The 24,455-nt window shown below is 49.6% G+C and overlaps 1 protein-coding gene across 1 annotated transcript in view; it reads right to left on the bottom strand.

The window, feature by feature from the left end:
- GCH1 (GTP cyclohydrolase 1) overlaps nucleotides 1-21,107 on the bottom strand; it is a 51,672-nt gene extending 30,565 nt beyond the window's left edge. Inside the window, exon 1 of the mRNA XM_083620360.1 lies at nucleotides 20,377-21,107. Coding sequence (XP_083476486.1) covers nucleotides 20,377-20,722 — 346 coding nt within the window. The 5' untranslated portion in view covers nucleotides 20,723-21,107. The remainder of the gene's footprint in view (nucleotides 1-20,376) is intronic.
- Between the last annotated feature and the right edge of the window lie 3,348 nt (nucleotides 21,108-24,455).

Genomic DNA, 24,455 nt, shown 5'->3' with positions numbered 1-24,455 from the left:
AGGATACAGGAGCCTCGTTAGACTTGGATCTGTGAGATTTTGCTGTATTTTTCGCCCTATAGGGCGCACCGGCCCATAGGGTGCACTTATTTGGGGGGGGGGGGAATAAAGAAAAAAAATCCCCCCCCCCCGAGCCCCAAAGAGCAAAGAAGCCATGACAGCCAGCGGGATGGATCCCGCTAGCTGTCCTGGCTTCGTTTTTAGCCTCGGGGCTGGGGGTTCGGGAGCGAAGGCGAGGTTGTACAACCTCACCATCGCTCCCGGAGCTTGCGGGGCTGGGAGCGGGGGAAACCCGAGCTTCGCCCGACCCCAGCCCCCAGAACGGGTCCGGGAGCGATGGCGAGGTTGCTCTGGAACTCCAGCCGGGATCCCAAGGCTTGCGGATAGCTTCCTGAAGCCTGGAGAGCGAGAGGGGTCGGTGCGCGCCGACCCCTTTCGCTCTCCAGGCTTCAGCGAAAGCCTGCATTCGCCCCATAGGACACACACACATTTCCCCTTCATTTTTGGAGGGGAAAAAGTGCATCCTATAGGGCAAAAAATACGGTAGTTTGTGTCTCAGTTAGGAGCATAGGATGCTGCCTTATACAGAGTCAGACCACAGACCCACCCAGGTCAGTATTATCGACCCTGACTGGCAGCAGCCCTGCCCACTATACCTGAAGGAGCGTCTCCACCCACATTGTTCTGCCCGGACACTGAGGTCATGCTCCGAGGGCCTTCTGGCGGTTCCCTCCCTGCGGGAAGTGAGGTTACAGGGAACCAGGCAGAGGGCCTTCTCAGTAGTGGCACCCGCCCTGCGGCACACCCTCCCATCAGATGTCAAGGAAATAACTGTGCTTGCTTGGAAAATTGGAACGATACAGACGTCAAGGAAATAAGCACCTATCTGACTTTTAGAAGGCATCTGAAGGCAGCCCTGTTTGGGGAAGCTATTAATATTTGATGAATTGTTGTATTTTAATATTTTGCTGGAAGCTGCCCAGAGTGGCTGGGGAAACTCAGGCAGATGGGCGGGGTATAAATAATAAATTTATTATTATTATTATTATTATTATTATTATTATTATTATTATTATGGCACAAGGAGAAGGGGAGGACAGAGGATGAGATGGTGGGACAGCGTTCTCGAAGCTACCAGCATGAGTTTGACCAAACTGCGGGAGGCAGTGGAAGACAGAAGTGCCTGGCGTGCTCTGGTCCAGGGGGTCATGAAGAGTCGGACATGACTAAACGACTAAGCAACAACATTATTTTAGACAGGGCACTCTGTCCTTCCTGGGAAATGGCAGAGATTGCACCTGAGACCAGGCATGCAAAGGTAGATGCTCTAAAAAGCATCCCTTTTGCAATGAGGCTGCCATGACCTCACCGAGCAACAACTTTGTCTCAGTTCTCCATCTGTAAAATGGGTACAGCAGCTGCCTCCCTTCCACGACTATTGTGAAAGCAAACAAACAAACAAACAAACTGTAAAGCAGATGGGAAAAGTCGAAAGAGGCGGCACCAGAATCGCACATTTTCTGCCGTCTGGAATTTTCCCACTCTGGGTTACCTGCCCTCAGGAAGGAGGGAAGGGAAGGAAGTCTGTGCATAAAGGCGTAGCTGGGCTTCATTTTGTACTTTTTACACAGTTCCTGTGCAAGAGCCAATCTGAATAAGAACAAAAGGGCTTTCGGGCAGCGGTCCCCACCCTCGAAGCCCATCAAAAGCTCCCCGCCCCGTCTCCAAGTGACTCAAAAGCTAATATAAAAAAACCTACAGCTGTGCTAGACGCCTTTTCTTTTACAGCTTCCTGTGACACAAACACAGACGCATAGACACCCCTCGCAAACACGGCCACCGATGCTTGGTGCTGCCATTTAGGGCTGATAGTGATATGCTATCGCGGGTGGTTTTAATTTCCTGTGCGCAGCCAGATGGAGGCAGGTAACCCTGGCGACCAGGGATGGAGCTGCTCTCGGCTCCTCTGTCATGTCCATCACCAGGAAGTGTCTGGAGAAGGCGGGGGGGGAGGGCAGGGAGGCCTTCCAAGCACGTACAAAGGGCAGATTACGTTTGCCTCTGGCCAACTCCCTTCCCGCAAGGCAACCTTTGCCAACCTGGTGCCCTCCAAACGTTGTGCATCACAACTCCTGTCTGTCAGCTCCGGCTGCGTGACTGATGGGGACTTCAAAGGCCTCCAGAGCAAGTGGAGGGAGAAAGGTTTCTCTCCTAGCGCCAGGGCTCGTGGGCAGCAAATGAAGCAGAATGTTGGAATAATAATAATAATAATAATAATAATAATAATAATAATAATAATAATTTATTTATATCCCGCCCATCTGGCTGAGTCTCCCCAGCCACCCTGGGCGGTTCCCAATCAAATGTTAAAAACAATACAGCATTAGATATTAAAAACTTCCCTAAACAGGGCTGCCTTCAGATATCTTTTAAAGATAGGATAGCTACTTATTTCCTTCACATCTGAAGGGAGGGTGTTCCACAGGGTGGGCGCCACTACCGAGAAGGCCCTCTGCCTGGTTCCCTGTAACCTCACTTCTCACAATGAGGGAACTGCCAGAAGGCCCTTGGCTCTGAATCTCAGTGACTGGGCTGAACGATGAGGGTGGAGATGCTCCTTCAGGTATCCAGGACCGAGGCCGTTTAGGACTTTAAAGATCAGCACCAACACTTTGAATTGTGCTCGGAAACGTACTGGGAGCCAATGCAGATCTCTCAGGACCGGTGTTATGTGGTCCCGGCGGTCACTCCCAGTCACCAGTCTAGCTGCCGCATTCTGGATTAATTGCAGTTTCCGGGTCACCTTCAAAGGTAGCCCCACGTAGAGCGCATTGCAGTAGTTCAAGCGGGAGATAACCAGAGCATGCACCACTCTGGTGAGACAGTCTGAGGGCAGGTAGGGTCAGCCTGCATACCAGATGGAGCTGGTAGACAGCTGCCCTGGATACAGAATTGACCTGCGCCTCCATGGACAGCTGTGAGTCCAAAATGACTCCCAGGCTGCGCACCTGGTCCTTCAGGGGCACAATTACCCCATTCAGGACAAGGGAGTCCCCCACACCAGTCAACCCCCTGTCCCCCAAGAATAGTACTTCTGTCTTGTCAGGATTCAACCTCAATCTGTTAGCCGCCATCCATCCTCCAACCTCCTCCAGGCACTCACACAGGACCTTCACCGTTGGAAGATTCGGAACAGATAAATAAAAGGTGTCTTCATGCAGTGTGCGGAGTTAATCTGTGGAACTCTCTGCCACAGGAGGCAATGATGGTTGCCAACTTGAATGGCTTTAGAAGAGGACTGGGCAAATTCATAAAGGAGAGTTAATCGGTGGGTGCTAGCCGTTTTGGCTATGCTCTGCTTCCACAGTTGGAAGCAACAACAAAAAAAAAAAAACAACGGGCAGAGAGCCTTCTTGGCAGTTATGCCCTCCCTGTGGAATGCCCTCCAATCACATGCCAAGGAGATTTAGAACCACAGTCATACCTCTTGTTATGTTCGGTTCAGGTTACGTCTTTTCAGGTTGCGTCCCGCGGCGACCCGGAAGTACCAGAAAGGGTTACTTCCGGGTTTCGCCACTTGCGCTTGCGCAGACGCTCAAAATGACGTCACTTGGATCTGAGAGATTTTAGTTTGTGTCTCAGCTTAGGAGTATAGGATGCTGCCTTATACAGAGTCAGACCACAGACCCACCCAGGTCAGTATTATCGACCCTGACTGGCAGCAACCCTGCCCACTATACCTGAAGGAGTGTCTCCACCCCCATCATTCAGCCCGGACACTGAGGTCCAGCTCCAAGGGCCTTCTGGCGGTTCCCTCACTGTGAGAAGCCAAGTTACAGGGAACCAGGCAGAGGGCCTTCTTGGTAGTGGCGCCTGCCCTGTGGAATGCCCTCCCATCAGATGCCAAGGAGATTTAGAACCACAGTCATACCTCTTGTTACGTTCGGTTCAAGTTACGTCTTTTCAGGTTGCATCCCGCGGCGACCCAGAAGTACCGGAAAGGGTTACTTCCGGGTTTCGCCACTCACGCATGCGCAGATGCTCAAAATGATGTCACACGCATGAGCAGAAGCGGCAAATCGCGACCCGCAGATCATAGAATCATAGAGTTGGAAGAGACCACAAGGGCCATTGAGTCCAACCCCCTGCCAAGCAGGAAACACCATCAGAGCACTCCTGACATATGGTTGTCAAGCCTCTGCTTAAAGACCTCCAAAGAAGGAGACTCCACCACACTCCTTGGCAGCAAATTCCACTGTCGAACAGCTCTTACTGTCAGGAAGTTCTTCCTAATGTTTAGGTGGAATCTTCTTTCTTGTAGTTTGGATCCATTGCTCCGTGTCCGCTTCTCTGGAGCAGCAGAAAACAACCTTTCTCCCTCCTCTATGAGACATCCTTTTATATATTTGAACATGGCTATCATATCACCCCTTAACCTCCTCTTCTCCAGGCTAAACATGCCCAGCTCCCTTAGCCGTTCCTCATAAGGCATCGTTTCCAGGCCTTTGACCATTTTGGTTGCCCTCCTCTGGACACGTTCCAGTTTGTCAGTGTCCTTCTTGAACTGTGGTGCCCAGAACTGGACACAGTACTCCAGGTGAGGTCTGACCAGAGCAGAATACAGTGGCACTATTACTTCCCTTGATCTAGATGCTATACTCCTATTGATGCAGCCCAGAATTGCATTGGCTTTTTTAGCTGCCGCGTCACACTGTTGGCTCATGTCAAGTTTGTGGTCAGCCAAGACTCCTAGATCCTTTTCACAGATGCGGGCCGCGTTCCGCTCATGTTGCGAACGGGGCTCCGGAACGGATCCCATTCACAACCAGAGGTACAAGACATCTGAGGGCAGCCCTGTATTAGGAAACTTTTAATGTTTGACATTTTATTATGTTTTTATATACGTGGGAAGCCACCCTGAGTATAAATAATAAAAGTTGTTATTGTTGTTGTTAGCCATCCATTTGACCGGTTTCCCCCAGTCACTCTGCGCATCTTCCAGCAAAATATAAAAAGAGAATCAAACATTATAAACTTTGCTGTGCTTCTGAACACCCGTCGCTGGAAGCCTCGGGACAGGAGAATGGTTCTTATGCACGATTCCTACTCACTGGTTTCCCACAGGCAGCTAGCTGTGGCCTTGTGAGAACAGGGTGCTGGACCAGGTGGCCACTGCCCTAATCCAGCAGCCTCTGTTTATGTTCTCATGAGCACACCAGGTCGGGGAAGGCCAATCACTCTCTGTGAAATGGCTACAAAACTGCCTACCTCGCAAGGCTGTAGTGAGAATGAATTCAATACATGACTTTTATACCCTGGTGCAGAAATAATGGACGGAAACACCACCGTCGTATTAGCAGCGGTTATTATGCCTGGGTTCTGACAGGGCTGCTCTTAAGGTGAGGCTTAGGAACCAGAGTTAACTAGCGAAGGAAACTGGACTTCCAGCCCAAGGGAAATGCTTTTAAGTCCTACTGAAATCAAACGCAAACAGGAGTGTGATCCTATACCTGCCTACACAGATGCTAACAGAGGCTTGATTATTGTAACTCGCTCTATGCGGGGCTGCTCTTGAAGCTGATCCAGAAACTCCAGCGGGTGCAGAATGCCGCGGTGATACAGGGTCCTTGCCGTGGGATCACATTCATCCGGTGCTTTACCAACTGCACTGGCTCCCGGTGGAGTACAGGGTCAGGTTTAAAGTGCTGGTTTTGAACTTTAAAGCCCTATGCGGCCTAGGACCCTCGTACTTACAGGACTGCCTCTCCTAGTATGCCCCGCGGAGGACCTTAAGGTCCGCAAATGACAACATTTTGGAGGTCCCAAGTCGCAAGGTGATTCGATTGGTCTCAACTATGGCCAGGGCCTTTTCAGTACTGGCCCCGACTTGGTGGAACGCTCTGTCACAAGAGACTAGGGCCCTGCGGGACTTGACATCTTTGCGCAGGGCCTGCAAGACAGAGCTGTTCCGCCTGGCCTTTGGTTTGGACTCAGTCTGACCCTTATGTTTCCCTCCCCTTATGGTTTTGATCTATGGGTTACTTTTAAAATGAGGCTGCATTTAAAATTGCATTTTAACCCGTATTTTAAATTGTTTTCTTGTGTTCCCCCCCCCCCATTATGTTTTTATTGTAATTTTACTGGTGTTAGCCGCCCTGAGCCCGGCTCTGGCCAGGGCCAGGAAGGCGGGGTATAAATATTATTATTATTATTATTATTATTATTATTATTATTATTATGTCCAACAGGACTTACTCCCAGGTAAAAGCACAGCAAGGCCCCACTGAACTCAATAGAATTTAACTTCTGTGTGATGTTTTGGGAGGGACTCCAAAGGTCATCCAGTCCAACCCCCTGAAATGCATTTGCCTACGACAACTATAAAGCATGCTAAGGCATTTAGACCACGTGTGAAGTGCAAACTCCCCATCGACAGATGTGACGTTGGATGAAAGAGAGGATCGCAACAGTTGGGAGAAGATAAAATCTGAATAGGAAGGGAAGAGAATCGCCCGTGATTTGTAGCCTTTGCGTCAGAGGTAAAAGAGCCTGTTGCTATAGGAACTATTTGCATGGCTTTAATGTCGCTCGGGAGGCGAGCGAAAAAGAAAAGATGAAGAGGCTGCCTTTACAGCCTTTAGGGCAGGTTAACGGAAGACACAAAACGGCTAGGATGGCTGGCTCTCTGGTGCATTTGCAGTCTCCAGCCACAGCCGGAGTAATCAAAACCACGAGGAGTTTACGAAGTTGCTTCAAAGGCCAGAGCCGGAACATGCGCCAGCAATGCTTACAGCGGCTCAGACTGGGTGCATGCGCACCTACGCAAACCCATGTGCCGCCAAAGGGCTCTCCTCAAAACCCCTGGCTCTTGCCTTCTCACTTCCCATCATCTCTGCCCTCTGTGGATGGGACTCTAAGTTTCCCTGACTTGGAAAAAGGCCACTTCAGAAGTGCAATGAATGGGTGGGTGGAACATTCACATAACTGGCAAGAGTTGCACTCTGCTACGGCGCGGGTCATTAACCTTTCAATGCCCGTGGGAGCATTGGATTTTCTTTTTTCTTTTTTGTATAATTTTTATTAAAGGTTTAAACAAAACATATTATCCAAAAACATGTCATCCTTAATTCCCCCCCCCGTTTCCTCCCTCCCCCCACGCTCCCACACAAAAACCACCCACCCCCACCCCCACCCCCGACTTCCCTCAGTTCCAGTCTTTGGTTTCTCTGTGAATGCTGTTCTCTGCATGTTACAAAGTCGTATAAATCCTTAAATTATTTAACTGATTATTGTCGATAAAAAGTTTGTGAATGTTTATTCAAAACCTGCCTAGGAGTCCAATTTGCTTTGTTGCCTCTTCAAATACTTTGTAAAGGGTTCCCATTCATCTTTAAAGTCACAGTTATCCTTGTCTCGTAGCTTATGTGTCAATTTTGCCAGTTCTGCATAGTCCATCAATTTTTCTTGCCATGATTCTTTAGTTGGAATTTCTTCAGTCTTCCATCCTTGTGCTATTAGGACTCTCGCAGACGTTGTTGCATACATGAAGATGTTTTTCAGCTTTTTTGGCAGATCTTTCCCTACAATCCCTAACAAAAATGCTTCGGGTTTTTTAACAAATGTTAGACGGAACATTTTCTTCAATGGAGCATTGGATTTTTAAGCAAGTACAACAGGCACCGCATCCTTTGGTCTCTTTAAAGGGCCCCTGACCATTAGGTCCAGTCGTGGCCGACTCTGGGGTTGCGGCGCTCATCTCGCTTTATTGGCCGAGGGAGCCGGCGTACAGATTCTGGATTATGTGGCCAGCAGGACTAAGCCGCTTCTGGCGAACCAGAGCAGCACACGGAAACGCTGTTTACCTTCCCGCTGGAGCGGTACCTATTTATCTACTTGCACTTTGACGTGCTTTCGAACTGCTAGGTTGGCAGGAGCAGGGACCAAGCAACAGGAGCTCACCCCGTCGTGGGGATTTGAACCACCGACCTTCTGATCGGCAAGTCCTAGGTTCTGTGGTTTAACCCACAGTGCCACCCGCGTCCCTTTGGTCTCTTAAGAACATAATAAAAGAGGCTGCTGGTCAGTCTTGCCCGTGTCTAGTTGTGGGCACTGTTGGTGCATGGGTACACAGAGCTGGACCTCACTGGGCTTCTTGCACCAACTAAAGAATGCCGGGCAGCTACATTCTCCCCCACAAGCACCCCTCAGGATGATTCGTCACTCTTCTTTCCCAATGCGCTTCTGCGACACATATCCGAAGATATGTGCACACAGTACAATAGCAGAGTCCAAGCAGAAGCTAGGCATTGGCGGTGTGGATTTCTAAGCTACTTTATTACGTACCAAACAGAACAAAAGAAATCATGGCTCCTCTCTCCTCCTTCATCTCCAAGAGAGAACAGAAAAGCAATAGCACAACATAACGGAACAGCGTAGCTGAACTTCCGTTCTCGTGACTCCAGCAGTATGGAATGTCAACACAGGCATGTGATGAAAACAATCACACACCCTGCAACGGGAGGAATGAAATCCCAACAGGCACAGCAGTTTAAGAAGGGTGATAATATACATTCACCCTGGAGAAAAGACGACCGAGGGGTGATTTGATATCTGTGTGACAGGTGACCACCCAAACTCTGTTTAAAAAGCTCCAAGGAAGGAGAGTCCATCACCTTTAGTGGGAGTCTGTTCAACCATTCAACAGCTCCAGCTGTCAGATAGTTCTTCCTGATGTTCAGTCTGAATCGCCTTTCATGTAAGTTGAATCTATCGGCTTAGGTCCTTCCATCTTCCATGTGATATCCCCAGGGGCGGAGGAAGGGGGGTGCGGTGGGGACGGGCTGCCCCGGGTGTCACCACTGAGGGGGGTGACAAAATGCCGGGCGGCACTCACCGCGGGGGCCTGTAGTGCGTCCGAACCACGCGTCTCTCCTGGAAGTGACACAGCATCTTGAGCGCCCAAACGGTCCGCCTGCTGCCTCCCCCTCAGCGGTAGAGCGGCTGAGTGAGAGGAAGCAGGCAGACTCCTCGGAGGCCTCACGGAGTGTCCTGCCCCGGCTGGCCACACCCCGTGGGCGGCTGGCACGTGCGCTGCCCCAGGCGCCCAATCAGCTTGCTCCACCTCTGGACAGCCCTTCAGATATTTGAAGATAGCTATCCTGTCTCCTGTCCATCTCCTCTTTTCCAGGCTAAACACCCAACTCCTTCAAGTGCTCCTCATGAAACTTGGTTTCCAGACCCTTGATCATCTTGGTCTCCCTCCTCTGCACATATTGCAGCCTGTCAACATCCTTCTTAAACTGTGGTGCCCAGAACAGGATACAGTATTCCTAGTGGGGTCTGACCACGGTAGAATACAGTGGTGCCTTGGGTTAAGAACTTAATTCGTTCTGGAGGTCCATTCTTAAGCTGAAACTGTTCTTAACCTGAGGTACCACTTTAGCTAATGGGGCCTCCCGCTGCCACAGCCGCGCGCTTTCTGTTCTCATCCTGAAGCAAAGTTCTTAACCCGAGGTACTATTTTTGGGTTAGTCTGTAACCTGAAGTGTATGTAACCTGAAGCGTATGTAACCCGAGGTACCACTGTACGGTGGTACTATGACTATTCCCATCAAAGTAACTTCCCATCGAAAGGGGGGGGCACTCTGCGTTTTCCTCATTCTCTGCTTCATCAACAGCGCTTGCAAAGGAAGTCTTATAGTTAGTTATAAACATAAACACCACAGAACAAAACTTGCCTTCAGAAGAAAATATTATTGGTTACAACATTTTACTCCTTTCTTGTTCCCCCTCATATTTTTTTTCACAGCTTAGCTGTGAAAAAGAAAATAGAAAATTGTGCCAACATTTTTTTAAAAAAATTCTGAAAAATAAAAAAGAGCTTTGGCAAGTTTACTTTTCATGTGAGTCAAATTAAGGCACTTTCCCCCAATGCACTGACAGTTTAAACAAGTTGAAGACATGGCAGATCATTCAGAGGCAATAAAAGGCTTTAAGAGACACCTGGCCGAAATTGCAGCCTTTCTTCACTCCGCTTTCCTGCCAAAACGGTATTTACAAGAAGAGTGACGTGCAAGAGGCAACAAGGTTTGCTTCTGCCATCAGTGTCTCTAATGAGGTCTGGAATCATGCGCCGAGCCCCAAATGGAATCAATTGTTCGGAAAGCATCTGCTAGTTCCTCCATCAACATTGGCAGCGGAGAAAAGAGGTCTAATTTAATTCACATTTGTGATTGCACACAGTGCAAGTGGAAACAAGGGGGGCAGAGTCAGGCTTTATTCTGCCACTTTCAAGCCCGACGGACACACTTGTCTCTTTTGCACAAATCCTTTGGCACAAAACTATCCATTATGGAAATTGTTTGGTTTGGTTTTGTATTTTTTAATGTTTTCTATATTGCTTATGTGATGGCAGAAAGTGAGGAGGAATTAAAGAACCTTTTAATGAAGTGAAAGAGGAGAGCGCAAAATATGGTCTGAAGCTCAACATCAAAAAAAGAAAGATAGTGGGCGCTGGTCCCATCACCTCCTGGCAAATAGAAGGGGAAGAAATGGAGGCAGTGAGAGATTTTACTTTCTTGGGTTCCATGATCACTGCAGATGGTGACAGCAGGCACGGAATTAAAAGACGCCTGCTTCTTGGGAGAGCAGCAATGACAAACCTAGACAGCATCTTAAAAAGCAGAGACATCACCTTGCCAACAAAGGTCCGTATAGTTAAAGCTATGGTTTTCCCAGTAGTGATGTATGGAAGTGAGAGCTGGACCATAAAGAAGGCAGATCGCCGAAGAATGGATGCTTTTGAATTATGGTGCTGGAGGAGACTCAAGAGTCCCATGGACTACAAGAAGATTAAACCTCTCCATTCTTAAGGAAATCAGCCCTGAGTGCTCATTGGAAGGACAGATCCTGAAGCTGAGGCGCCAATACTTTGGCCACCTCATGAGAAGAGAAGACTCCCTGGAAGAGACCCTGATGTTGGGAAAGATGGAGGGCACAAGGAGAAGGGGACGACAGAGGACGAGATGGTTGGACAGTGTTCTTGAAGCTACCAGCATGAGTTTGACCCAACTGCGGGAGGCAGTGGAAGACAGGAGTGCCTGGCGTGGTCTGGTCCATGGGGTCACAAAGAGTCGGACACAACTAAACAACTAAACAACAACAAATATTGCTTATGAGTAGTTTTGTTATGTTTGCAGTTATGTGTATTTTCATGTTGGAAGGAGTCCTGTCCTGAGCATGTTTTTGAACTTTGGAAAGGCAACAAACAAATGATATACAGAGTATATTTTAGCCAAGCTTCTAATATTGTGGCCTTCCATAACCACAAGCATTCTGGAGAGATTTAACCACTTTTGACTCCTCTTTTCAACTTCCTCTTTTACCAGTGCCCCAAATTTCTTGGGGATGTTTCTTCCTTTGAAGTAAAATGTAAATATGCTGGACTTTCTTGGCAACTGCCCATTTATATATATATTCAATTTGATAGCACTATGGTCACTATCCGCATTTGGTTCAATAACATTTACATCTGGCACCAGATCCTGAGAGTCCCTTAAGAAGATTACTTCACCTGTGTTCAGATCCATGATCTACTGTTCTCAAGTATCGCGTCTAGAAAAGGCAAAGCGGTACACCAAGTGAGCTGCACCACTGATTAAAAATCGCAAGTGATTCTCAAGACAGTGATCTGCAATGCACTTTCAGGTGGTTCACTAGGCAGAAGTCAGTAAGGAGAAGCCATCGCCATCGTCGCTTTATTGGTTCGTGCTGGTTGCTCAGCAGCTAATTGCACACGGCTAGACCTTACGACACAAAAAGGCAAACAAACTGACAAGTGGCAGACAGCTGCAGTGCTAACTCCAAAGCCTGTGGTTTAATGCAGAGCAAGAATTTTGAAGCATTTGCCTCGCTATGCCTTCGGCGGAAGCGGTTCTGAATTTGCCTTGGTGTGGCTCCTGTCCAGGACGGACAAAAATGCAAGCAAGGGCAAAGTGATTGGGACAAAATACCCAACTCACTTTACATGTAAACAAAAAAGAAAAGGCAAAGGACCCCTGGATGGTTAAGTCCAGTCAAAGGCGACTCTGGGGTTGCGGCGCTCATCTTGCTTTCAGGCCAAGGGAGCCAGCGTTTGTCCACAGACAGCTTTCCGAGTCATGCAGCCAGCAGGACTAAGCTGCTTCTGGCACAACGGAACACCGTGACGGAAACCAGAGCGCACGGAAATGCCATTTACCTACCCGCTGCAGTGGTACCTATTTATCTACTTGTGCTGGTATGCTTTCGAACTGCTTGGTTGGCAGGAGCTGGGACAGAGAAACAGGAGCGCACTCCGTCACAGGGATTCGAACTGCTGACCTTCTGATCGGCAAGCCCAAGAGGCTCAGTGGTTTAGACCACAGCGCCACCCGCATCCCAACTTTGCATGTATGCTCATGTGGTCTGTATTGGTGGTGACTGACCATGAAAAAGAGTTATTGGGAGTGGATAGCCCACCTGACCTCATCCACACTGCTAACCTGACAGGGCAGCGACAAGTTTGGTGTGGTGCAAGCAGGGGCATACGAAGTGGGAGGCAGAGGGGGTGGGCTGCCCCGGGTGCCACTCGGGGGGGGGGGCGTGACAGGATGGCCCCTGCCTCCCCACAGCTGTAGAGCGACCGAGGGAGCGTGGTGTCCATATGGGCTGCCTCTCGCACAGCGACCGCACGGGCTGCCGTGCATGCGCACTCCATAAGGGATGCTGTGCATGCACAGTCCGTATGGACGTCGCGTGTGCGCTACCGGGCAGTTCGTCCTGCCCTGGGTTCCTCTGCCACTGGGTGCAAGCACCCTGGCAACAGTGTTAGAAACCCAGATGTATAAGCTGGGTGCCAAATTGCACCTAAAACCTGGGTTATGGTCTCCACAATGGAATGTACAATCGCCAGGGGGTTGGGTTTGATGACCCCTTTCAACGTGACAATGCTACTATTCTATTATCTCAACTACAATCTGCTGGGATAGCTCAGTTGGTAGAGCATAAGACTCTTAACTTGAGGGTCATGGGTGTGATAGGAATTTGGAGGTCTTAGGTATATGTTAAATGTTCATAAGTGTACAAACCAAGCACGTACATAGATCAGCACAGGAAGACCGACCTGAAACCATTTTGATTCCCAAACTGAGCAAATGATTTCTCTGCAAGGTCAAAATGGGAAACCTCCCCATTGTCTCTTTCCTCACAAATCCTGTCTTAAGGGCACATTTAAGATATGAATAGGGTGTGAGCCTGACCTGGCTCAGGAACTAAGTATTTATCATTACAAAAGACTGGCCAGGCTACCCAGGAAATCCAATCAATTGACCATTAAACAGGTAAACAAAGCACTCAGATTTCCCTTTCTGTGATGTAGGTATGTGGGGAGTGGTCTTGGGTTTCACCCCTTCTGTGCTGTATGTATGATGTATGGAGGGGTGGTCTTGAGCTCCACGGCAGGGAATTTAAAATGTCTATGTAAGGCCTTGCGCGCCATTGTTCTGGGTTCTTCCTCCTTTCCTGCGAGTGAGGGGAGCACCCTGTTGCAACAGATCAATAAAGATCAGGCTTACTAGCTGCTTTGCTTCTCAATATTCTCTGGTTGGCCTGTGTTCTTTTCTCCTACCAATAGGGAACCTATGTAAGGACTCTATATGGGCTCTTGGATACCCATAAGGAGAAAAGGGCAGATTTTGTTTACAACATGGGTTTTAGCCCCACATGGGGCAAAACATTCCTGCATTGCAGGGGTTTTGAGTAGATGACCCTTGTGGTCCCTTCCAGCTCAACAATTCTACGAGTCCATTGTTTGACTGCAACTCTTACAATAATAATAATAATAATAATAAATTTTATTTATATCCCGCCCTCCCCAGCCGAAGCTGGGCTCAGGGCGGCTAACAACAATAAAACAATACAAAAGTACAACACAAACAACGCTCTAAAATCATTCATTATAAAATTAATTAAGTTCAAGCCACTGGCCACTATTGGGCCAGAGCTCCGCGAAGATTGCCGAGGGAGGGAGTCAGGCTGTGCCCTGGCCAAAGGCCTGGCGGAATAGCTCTGTCTTGCAGGCCCTGCGGAAAGATGTCAAGTCCTGCAGGGCCCTAGTCTCTTGTGACAGAGTGTTCCACCAGGTCGGAGCCACAGCCGAAAAAGCCCTGGCTCTAGTTGAGGCCAGCCTAACTTCTCTGTGGCCTGGGACCTTCAAGATATTTTTATTTGAAGACCGTAAGTTTCTCTGTGGGGCATACCAGGAGAGGCGGTCCCGTAGGTACGAGGGTCCAAGGCCGTATAGGGCTTTAAAGGTTAAAACCAGCACCTTAAACCTGATCCTGTACTCCACCGGGAGCCAGTGCAGTTGATATAGCACCGGATGAATGTGATCTCGTAGCGAAGACCCCGTAAGGAGTCTCGCTGCAGCATTCTGCACCCGCTGGAGTTTCTGGGTCAGTCTTAAGGGCAGCCCCACGTAGAGCGAGTTACAATAATCCAGTCTGGAGGTGACCGTCGCGTGGATCACAGTGGCTAGGTCAGGGCGAGAGAGGTAAGGAGCCAACTGCTTAGCTTGGCGGAGATGGAAAAATGCCGCCTTTGTTATAGCTGCAATCTGCGCCTCCATGGAAAGGGAGGTGTCGAAGATTACACCCAAACTCTTAACGGACGGTGCTGGCACTAACTGCGCCCCCGCAAGAGATGGGAGTTGCCCCCCCAATCCCATATCGTCCCGTCCCAGCCACAGGACCTCTGTCTTCGAAGGATTTAGCTTCAACCGGCTCCCACGTAACCATCCAGCCACAGCTTCCAGACATCTGGTCAGTGTGTCTGGGGCCGAGTCAGGATGGCCATCCATCAACAGATAGAGTTGGGTGTCATCGGCATACTGATGGCAACCCAGCCCAAAACTCCGGACAAGCTGGGCGAGGGGGCGCATAAAGATGTTGAAAAGCATTGGGGAGAGTATCGCACCCTGAGGTACTCCACACACCAAGGAGTGGCGCGATGACAATTCCCCCCCAAGCGCCACCCTCTGTCCCCGACCAGAGAGAAACGAGCGCAGCCATTGAAGGACTGTGCCCTGGATCCCCACGTCGGCAAGGCGGTGGTCCAGAAGTTCATGATCGACCATGTCGAAAGCTGCTGACAGATCTAGAAGAATCAGCAGCCCCGACCCGCCTCGATCCAGCTGTCTACGAAGATCATCTGTTAGGGCAACCAGAGCTGTCTCGGTCCCATGACCAGCGCGGAAGCCAGACTGGAATGGATCCAGAGCCGATGTTTCATCCAGAAACCCACCAAGCTGTTCAGCAACCGCTCTCTCAATCACCTTACCCAGGAACGGAAGATTCGAAACCGGGCGGTAATTGGATAGATCTAAAGGATCTAATGATGTTTTCTTTAAGAGCGGGCGCACCACTGCCTCCTTCAGTTCCCCTGGGAATGTCCCCGTGCCAAGGGACAAATTGATGATATCCCCCAGGAGGGCCCGCACCTCGTCTGGACACGCTCTAATCAGCCAAGACGGGCACGGGTCGAGAGGACAGGTGGTGGGCTTTCCAGCTCGGAGGAGTCTGTCTACATCGGCTGGGGATATCCGGTCAAAGTGGTCCAATACTGGACCCGAGGACAGTCGAGGGGCCTCCAGTTCCTTTATTGTATCCAAATTGGCAGGGAGGTCATGGTGGAGCAACAAGACCTTCTCCGCAAAAAAGCTCGCAAATGCCTCACAGCCGTGTGTCAAATTGTTATTTAAATTTGGCTGTCCTTCAAGGGACGTTAAAGACCTGATTATACTAAATAATTGCGCCGGGCGAGAGCTAGCGGATGCAATGGAGGCCGAGAAGTAAGACTTCTTAGCAGCCTTCACCGCCATCTCATAGGTTTTCATAAAAGCCCTATAAGATGTTCTTGAGGCTCCGTCACGGGCACCCCGCCATACTCGCTCTAGCCGTCTGAGGTCCCGCTTCATTTTCCGGAGCTCCTCGGTAAACCAGGGAGCCCGGTTTCTGCGGGGTCGCAGAGGGCGCTTCGGTGCGATCTCATCGATGGCTGCCAGGAGCTGGATATTCCAGCCCTCAACAAGCTCAGTCAATGAGTCGCCAGGGGGAGCAAGGTCCCGCAAGGCTTGGCGGAATCTATCGGGGTCCATCAGCCTCTGCGGGCGAGCCCAAATCGGCTCGGCACCTAAGCAGGGTGGGGGTGGAAAGTCAATCCTGGCTTTCAGAGCGTAGTGATCAGACCATGGCACCTTCATCGAAGGAGACATGATCACATCTATACCTGCACCAAAGATCAAATCCAGCGTGTGGCCTGCTTGATGTGTGGGGCCCGAAACAAACTGGGAGAGCCCTAGTGTCGCCATGGAAGACACCAGGTCCAGAGCCTGTGAGGAGGGAGTGGCATCAGCATGGATGTTGAAGTCCCCCAATACCAATAGGTTAGGGAACTCCAAGGCCCAGCCGGCCACCGCCTCCAATAGGCCTGACAGGGTGGCTGCTGGTGCGCTAGGTGGCCGGTACACCAGCCAGACAGCCAAGCTCTCCTCGGAGCCCCACACTAGGCCAACACATTCAATGCCGGGGATCGATGGTGATGGTAGAGCCCTGAAAGAACAATCTTCCCGGATTAATAATGCCACCCCTCCCCCCCGGCCCACAGTCCGTGACTGGTGGAGGACGGAGAAACCCGGGGGCGCCATCTCTCTTAAGGTAACTGTTGCCCCTTCGCGCACCCAGGTCTCCGTCACACAAGCCAGGTCAACCCCCTGCGAGATAAAGAAATCTCGCAGGGTGGCGGTTTTGTTGCCTATAGACCTGGCATTGCACAGCACCAGTGACGGAGGTGAGTAGTCCTTGCTCGCCCTACCCTCGTCCCTCGGGATGAGGCGCAGATTGGAAGGGGTACGAGCATATCCATATCTCGATCCCCTTCGCCTATAACATCTGCCCCCACCGCCATACCTCCCTCGCCCCTCCACGGTAGCAATCCCAAGCCTCATAGTAGCCTCCATTGATGGCAATTAATGTTATTCTTTCGCAGCCTAAGACAATAAAACCTTAAAACAATAAAAACAAAAAACAAAACAACCCAGAAAACAATAAAACAATACAAATAAAAGCTACAAAATTACAAATTCATCAAAATCTAACGAATTCCCAAGCCCACCCAAACATCCCTCCCACCCCCATATATAAAAATCTAAAGGGAAAGGAACAGAATCAATTCCCAGAATTGATGCTTTTGAGTTATGGTGCTGGAGGAGACTCTTGAGAGTCCCATGGACTGCAAGAAGATCAAACCTCTCCATTCTGAAGGAAATCAGCCCTGAGTGCTCACTGGAAGGACAGATCCTGAAGCTGAGGCTCCAATACTTTGGCCACCTCATGAGAAGAGAAGACTCCCTGGAAAAGACCCTGAAGTTGGGAAAGATGGAGGGCACAAGGAGAAGGGGACGACAGAGGACAAGATGGTTGGACAGTGTTCTCGAAGCTACAGCATGAGTTTGATCAAACTGCGGGAGGCAATGGAAGACAGAAGTGCCTGGCATACTCTGGTCCAGGGGGTCATGAAGAGTCGGACACAAATAAACGATTAAACAACAAAGCTGGAGGTTTTTAAGCTGTGGTTGCCAGCTGTGGTCTCCATGTAGTTGCCATTGGACCTCTGTCAGTAGCAAAATGTGCCCGGCTAATTTCTGCTCTGATCTCCCCTCCACCTCGCCCCTCCCAGTGATGTGGCTGGAGGGAGGGGATGGGGGCAGCACAGCCCCAGAGGACGCCACCCACGAAGATTCTGACCCAGCTGTGAAAAAGGAGAATTCCATGCTAGGGATCATTGGGGGGAAAGATCCAGAATAAAACTACCAAGATCACAATAGCATTGCACAAACCCATGGGGCAAGTGCACTTGCTATAGTGGCATGTAACTCTAAGCCAAGGGTGTCCCAACTGTTTTCAAAGAGGGCCAGATTTGATGAAGTGAACATGCGTGAGGACCGTCCAAAGTTGTTGAGCTGTTTTAAGGATTAAGTTGTTCAGCTTTTTTTAGAATAGAATAGAATTTATTATTTATACCCCGCCCATCTGGCTGGGTTTCCCCAGCCACTCTGGGCAGCTTCCAACAGAGCATTAAAGTACAGTAGTCTGTTAAACATTAAAAGCTTCCCTAAAGAGGGCTGCCTTCAGATGTCTTCTAAAAATCTGGTAGTTTTTTATTGCCTTGACATCTGGTGGGAGGGCGTTCCACAGGGTGGGTGCCACTACCGAGAAGGCCCTTTGCCTTGTTCCCTGTAACTTGGCTTCTCGCAGTGAAGGAACCACCAGAAGGCCCTCGGTGCTAGACCTCAGTGTCCGGGCAGAACGATGGGGGTGGAGATGCGCCTTCTTTTTATGATTTTACCGCAAAGTTGTTGTGCTTTTTTTAGGATTTTACTCCAGGAAATAACCTACCACAGGGGCTGGATTAATCCGACAGGCCCCCGAAATGGACTTTGGACAGGCCTGCTCTAAGCCATCATTTATTTTTAGGGAATGGGTCATGGGTCAGGGACAGGCATTAACTTTGCATGCAGAAGATTTCAGAGATTCAACCCTCACAGCTGAAAGAGACCCCATCCTAAAACCCTGCTAGTTGGTGTACTTTCCCAAACTTGGGTCTCCACCTGTTTTTGGACTACAACTCCCATCATCCCTAACTAGCAAGACCAGTGGTCAGGGGTGATGGGAATTGCAGTCCGAAAACAGCTGGAGACCCAAGTTTGGGAAACCCTGGTGTACATAGTACTAATAATAATGCTAATAACAATTTTATTATTTTTATATTGGCCAAACATAACAGTCCTGTTTGAAATCCTGAAGAGCCACTAGTCAGAGGGAGAGGACGGGGAAGAGAGAGGGAGGGAGGGAAGACTCCTCTGAGACCAGATCGAAGATGGAGTTCAGAGAAGAACTAAGATTCATACTCAGGAGTTTCTGATTCACAACCGAGGGTGTGTTCACACCAGGGGACATTATTGGGGATGTCTTTACCCTATGCAAAGGAGTCCACACCTTGTCTAGAGATTAAGAGTGGTGTTAGCCTTAAGGACTCAGGTCTGTGTGAAGCTGGTTGGAGAAACAGTGCCCCAGATGGTATTATTTCACAACAAAGTACAGGATATGCTTGCATTCTGGATGATGTCCTGTGAGCAGGGATTAAAAACCCAGCATGAGATACACAACTAGTAAACAGGAGTGAGAACAAGACCTCGGTTTTCTTAGCTGCTTTGCTATGCCGGCGCCATACAAAGTGACCCAGCAGTTTAAAGTTGTTTCATTCATTAAAACTGAAGTTTAGTATTAACTTTTAAAGTCATCTTGAAATGGGAGGAGCCTGCAGAAGGCACCTGGTCCAATCCTTGGAAGCATCTTTAAAGCCCTAAACAGCCTTGGTCCAGTATACCTGAAGGAGCGTCTCCACCCCCATCGCTCTGCCCGGACACTGAGGTCCAGCTCCAAGGGCCTTCTGGCAGTTCCCTCACTGTGAGAAGTGAAGTTACAGGGAACCAGGCAAAGGGCCTTCTCGGTGGTGGCGCCCGCCCTGTGGAACGTCCTCCCACCAGATGTCAAAGAGAACAACAACTACCAAACTTTTAGAAGACATCTAAAGGCAGCCCTGTTTAGGGAAGTTTTTAATGTTTGATGTTTTATTGCTTTATTATTATTATTATTATTATTATTATTATTATTCTGTTGGGAGCCACGCAGAGTGCCTGGGGAAACCCAGCCAGATGGGCGGGGTATAAATAATAAATTATTGGATGATGATGATGATGATCTCCAATTATAGCTGGGAAACGCTCCTTGTCTGAAATCCTGAGGAGCTGCTGCTGCCAGTCAGTGTGGGCATACTGAGCTAGACGGCTTGACTCTGTAGAAGCCAGCTTCTTAAATGCCAATGCGTTTCCAAAGTAACAATGATTTCATTGGAAAGTCACTTCCCAACTTTTGTAATCTCCTGCAGGCAAGTCTCTTCCCCAACCTTTCTCCATTCCGGTGCCCTCTGGTTGCTTTGGACTAAAACAAGGCCACCAGCCCTGGGCAGCACTGCCTAGTGGGCACTGCAGTCCGAAACAGCTGGAAGGCACTGAGTCTGCTATAATCTACCCCATGGGAACAGTGAGGGTGCCTGAAAGGACCTTTAAGCACATTCATTTATTGGAACCAGGACACAACAGCCAGCTCAAATTGCCCCTAATTTGAGAAGAGCAGCCTGCCTGCCTCACAGAGCTGTTGGGAACAAGAACGATGCAAAGCACTGGGCATTTTGCTTTGTTTTTAGTTTGGCGGGGATCTATTCTCCAGGAGCCCTGCTCACCTGTGATGGTCTCTTGGTAGCCTTTGGTGAAGAACTGCATGGCGGTGGCCGCCCTCCAGGGGGTCTTGAGGAGCCCCTGGCGCTCGGGGTCCTCGCCCAGGGCGCGCAGGATGGTGCTGTAGGCGGCGGCCAAGCCGGGCAGGTTCATCTCGTTGTCTTCCTCGCTGCGGGTGCGCTCCTCTCTCCAGCTCTCGAAAGAGCTGGCTGCAGCCTTCGGGCAGCGCGGCGCGTCCACGGAGGAGCGGCCGGGCAGCGCCTGCGGCGGCTTCTCCGCCAGCGCGTAGCCGTTGTAGCTGGCGGCTCGCAGAGGCTGCTCCAGCAGCGCCCGCGCCTTCACCTTCTCCATCGCTCCGGAACCGGGAGACCTGTCCGTGCGGCTGGGGAAAACCCTGGAGATGTGGGCTGGATCTGGCGACTTTGCGCGCAAAAGGACGCGCGCCCTGGAGGGACGAACACCCGAGGGACCGTGCCCGGTCTCAGACGGAGGGGGCGAGTCTTTCTACCCACGAGGAGCGCAGGGATCCTCAGCGCAGCGTTGTCTCCAGCGCTGGAGACGGTGCGCCAAAGCGGTGACCCGTGCGCCTTGGCGCTGGAGAGGTTGGGAAGTTCCTGGCGGAGCGTGTTCCGGCAGGGAAAAGCGTGGCGCGCCTCGACGGAGGAGGGAAAAGAACACCGATGTCAGGATCCGCCCCTGGCTTTCCCTCGGTTCCACCCTCGGACTTTCCCCCGGCCGGCTCGCCCCACTTTATAGCGTGCCAGGCTTCGGCGCAGCTCCTATTGGGCTCCCCTGCCCGTGCGTCACCCGCCCTAGCAGCCTGTAAGCGGATCAGGCGGCCGGCGAGCTCCACGGGCGGAAGCGGGGGTAGCGGCGGGCGGACGGGGGAGCCCAGGCTGGGCCAAGCGGGGACGCGGAGGGGCCCCTGTCGAAGTGGGAGAGGCTGGGTCGCCGTGGGGAGCGCAGAAGCCCGGGTAGTCGCAGGAGGCTGCCTGATGGCTTTTATTTGGTTCATAAGGATCTTTGCGCACCGCCAACTCTTAAAAAAATAATATCCTGGCCGACGGGTACGATAAAATCACGAAAACATCAAAACAATGTGAAATCGCAAAAACCCACATGAGCAGCGTGGAATCCAATTCTCTTTCGTTCTTGTTTTGTTTTGTTTTGAATGTCACTATAATGTTCTTGGAATTACAGCTAAAGCATCCAGGACAGGTGACCGTCCAACCTCTGCTTGTTGTTGTTGTTTAGTCGTTTAGTCGTGTCCGCCTGTTCGTGACCCCCCTGGACCAGAGCACGCCAGGCACTCCTGTCTTCCACTGCCTCCCGCAGTTTGGTCAAACTCATGCTGGTAGCTTCGAGAACACTGTCCCACCATCTCGTCCTCTGTCGTCCCCTTCTCCTTGTGGCCTCCATCTTTCCCAACATCAGGGTCTTTTCCAGGGAGTCCTCTCTTCTCATGAGGTGGCCAAAGTATTGGAGCCTCAACTTCACAATCTGTCCTTCCAGTGGATCACTGCCTTGTCATGGCGAAGGGGACTGAATAACTCAGAGAAGCTATGAGCTATGCCGTGCAGGGCCACCCAAGATGGACAGGCCATAGTGGAGAGTTTTGACCAAACCTGATCTACCTGCAGCAGGAACCGGCAAGCCACTCCAGTATCCCTGCCAAGAAAACTCCATGGACAAAGACAACCTCTGCTTAGAAACCTCTAAAGAAGGAGTCTTACAACATTAGTTGTTACACATTAATTCATTGCAAAATAGCCAATGTCCATCATTAAACAATGTACCAATATTTGTTGTTGTTGTTGTTGTTGAGTCGTTTAGTCGTGTCCGACTCTTCATGACCCCACGCCAGACACTCCTGTCTTCCACTGCCTCTGCAGTTTGGTCAAACTCATGCTGGTACCAATATTACCCATATCGAGTCAGATATGAAATCTGACTTTCCAGCGCAATCAGCTATTAATAATATTTATTCTTGGCTGTACTCAGTTCCTCAAAAGTTCCCATTGTGGGGGAAAAGTAAGTAGCATCCTACTTCCAGAGGAACCCAGACTGAGTGAGTCTTGTGTCCCAGGAGCTTTTTCCCTGCTCAGAGAAGTGAGGGTGAGTATAACAGCCAGAGAGCAGGGAAAAGAGAGACGTTGAATAATAATAATGGCCTGCCTTGCAGGACTGTTGTGTGGGTTAGTGAATAATGCATATGAAGTGCCTTGCGAGTGGTTCCAGGAAGGCTTAGTGCACAGAGGAGAAAAGGGTTCAAACTCCTATTCATGAGCCCCAGGTTTTTGCAATGGCAAAGTGAGATAACCTCCTTTGCACACTACCCAGGCATAGAAGAAGAAAAACAGCATATAAAACAAATAGAAAATAGATTAAGATGGGGGCCACTAGGTGGCGCATCGGAAGATGGCTGACAATAACATCTCTCCGACCCACACGAGGTAATTTGGAGGCTATGATGGGGGTAATTAGCCTCCTTAACCCCCCCAGGATTATGGGGGGGACGGCCCTTGCCTGCTGTGCCCTATACCACCCCCGAATTTGTGGGGGTGGGGGCACTAGGCACAAAGCCCTCCTGTGGGACTCCGGCACTCCTGGACGCCGTCCCTGATCCGCGCCTCTAGTTTGCAAGAATCTTCAAAAGAAACAATTTGGACGAGATAAATTGCACATACTTCAAGGAAAAAGGGGGAGTAAAGACTGCTGACAGAAGAGATCTCTGATAACAAGGCAAGAACAAAATATGAGAAGATACGTCAAGATACGGTATTGCAAATGACTGAGGGGGGAGGGGGAAATAAAAACTTTCCTATCCTCTTTATGTGATTAACAAGAATCCCCTCCCCTAATGAGTTAGAACTTTAAGGACTTAAGCTGTGATTTAAGGCTGTGTGGAGATAAACTTTCGAACCAAAGCAATGTTTCAAGACGAAGCTGGAAAGTTAAGAGTTTTGGAATGACGCAGTTAAAAATGCCGTCGCCATCTTGGGAGGCATTGTTGGAGCTCTTGGGTCTGGGAGGAGAAAGAGAGAAATAGAGCTGTTTACATATCGTGGATTAACTTCTCTGTGGGACTTAAGAGCGAAAAATGCCTGATTTATGATGGAAAGAGTGATGTTATCTACGAAGGAGATATATGGAAACCATCTGGACTTAAATTGGAAGAACGGGAAATTCACACAGGATTATTATATTTGCTTATCGGCTTAAGGAGACTAACAGAAGAGATCGTAAAAGAAAAAGAGAAATTATATGAACAAGATATGATGTGGAAACACCAAGATAAGACTGGATAGAATTATGAGCTTTGTCTGGACTGATTGGGACTGATTTGGACACTAACGCAGTAATAAGAAGATGATTTGAATCCCCCTTTGGATCTTGAAGTATGGGTTCCCCCAACAAAATTTAAAAATTTGGCTTTGTAATTTGGAATTTATGTGATGTGATTTAATTTGATGTGATTGGCCAGTTAATAAAAATTATTTAAAATGAAAATAGATTAAGATACCCCAGAGAATGAACCTGTGGGCAGGGAGTGTCTCAGCTTTCAATATATGTACAATGCATATTATTAAATTCATGCATGCATAATATTGGCTACTGAGTCCTCTACCCTCTGGCTGGAGGAAGCTCTCAGGAAGTCGTTTATTTCTGCACATGCTAAATGTTTCCTGAAAACTTGTAAGGAGATATCAGTGGGAGTGAACCACAGGCTCACTTAAGCCATGTCTGTTTCAGCTGGGGTAATATCGGGCACTAGAGACACCGCTTCCTTGTAAGGGATTGCATTTATATCACCATCAAACCATTCGGGTTTTCCTCCCCGTGAAGAAAGGCATGCACTGGTCATGTAATAATAAACGTAGCAAGTGCAAAATGGCCTGGAGTCTTCTTGGAGGAAAGGAGACCTGGAAAGATAGGAATGAATCAGGGTAGGAACAGATTTTCGCATTTGTATCCTGCCTTTCTCCGTGGCAGCCCAGCCCTACAATTCTATAATTCTGCAAGAGGCAGTGGCTGGCTCTAAGTTACCCAATGAGCTTCTTGGCTGAGTGGGGATTCGAACCCT

The sequence above is a fragment of the Podarcis filfolensis genome (genome assembly GCF_964270895.1).
Source record: "Podarcis filfolensis genome assembly, chromosome: 1".
Taxonomy (NCBI): domain Eukaryota; kingdom Metazoa; phylum Chordata; class Lepidosauria; order Squamata; family Lacertidae; genus Podarcis; species Podarcis filfolensis.
This window is presented reverse-complemented; position numbering and strand designations above follow the sequence as displayed.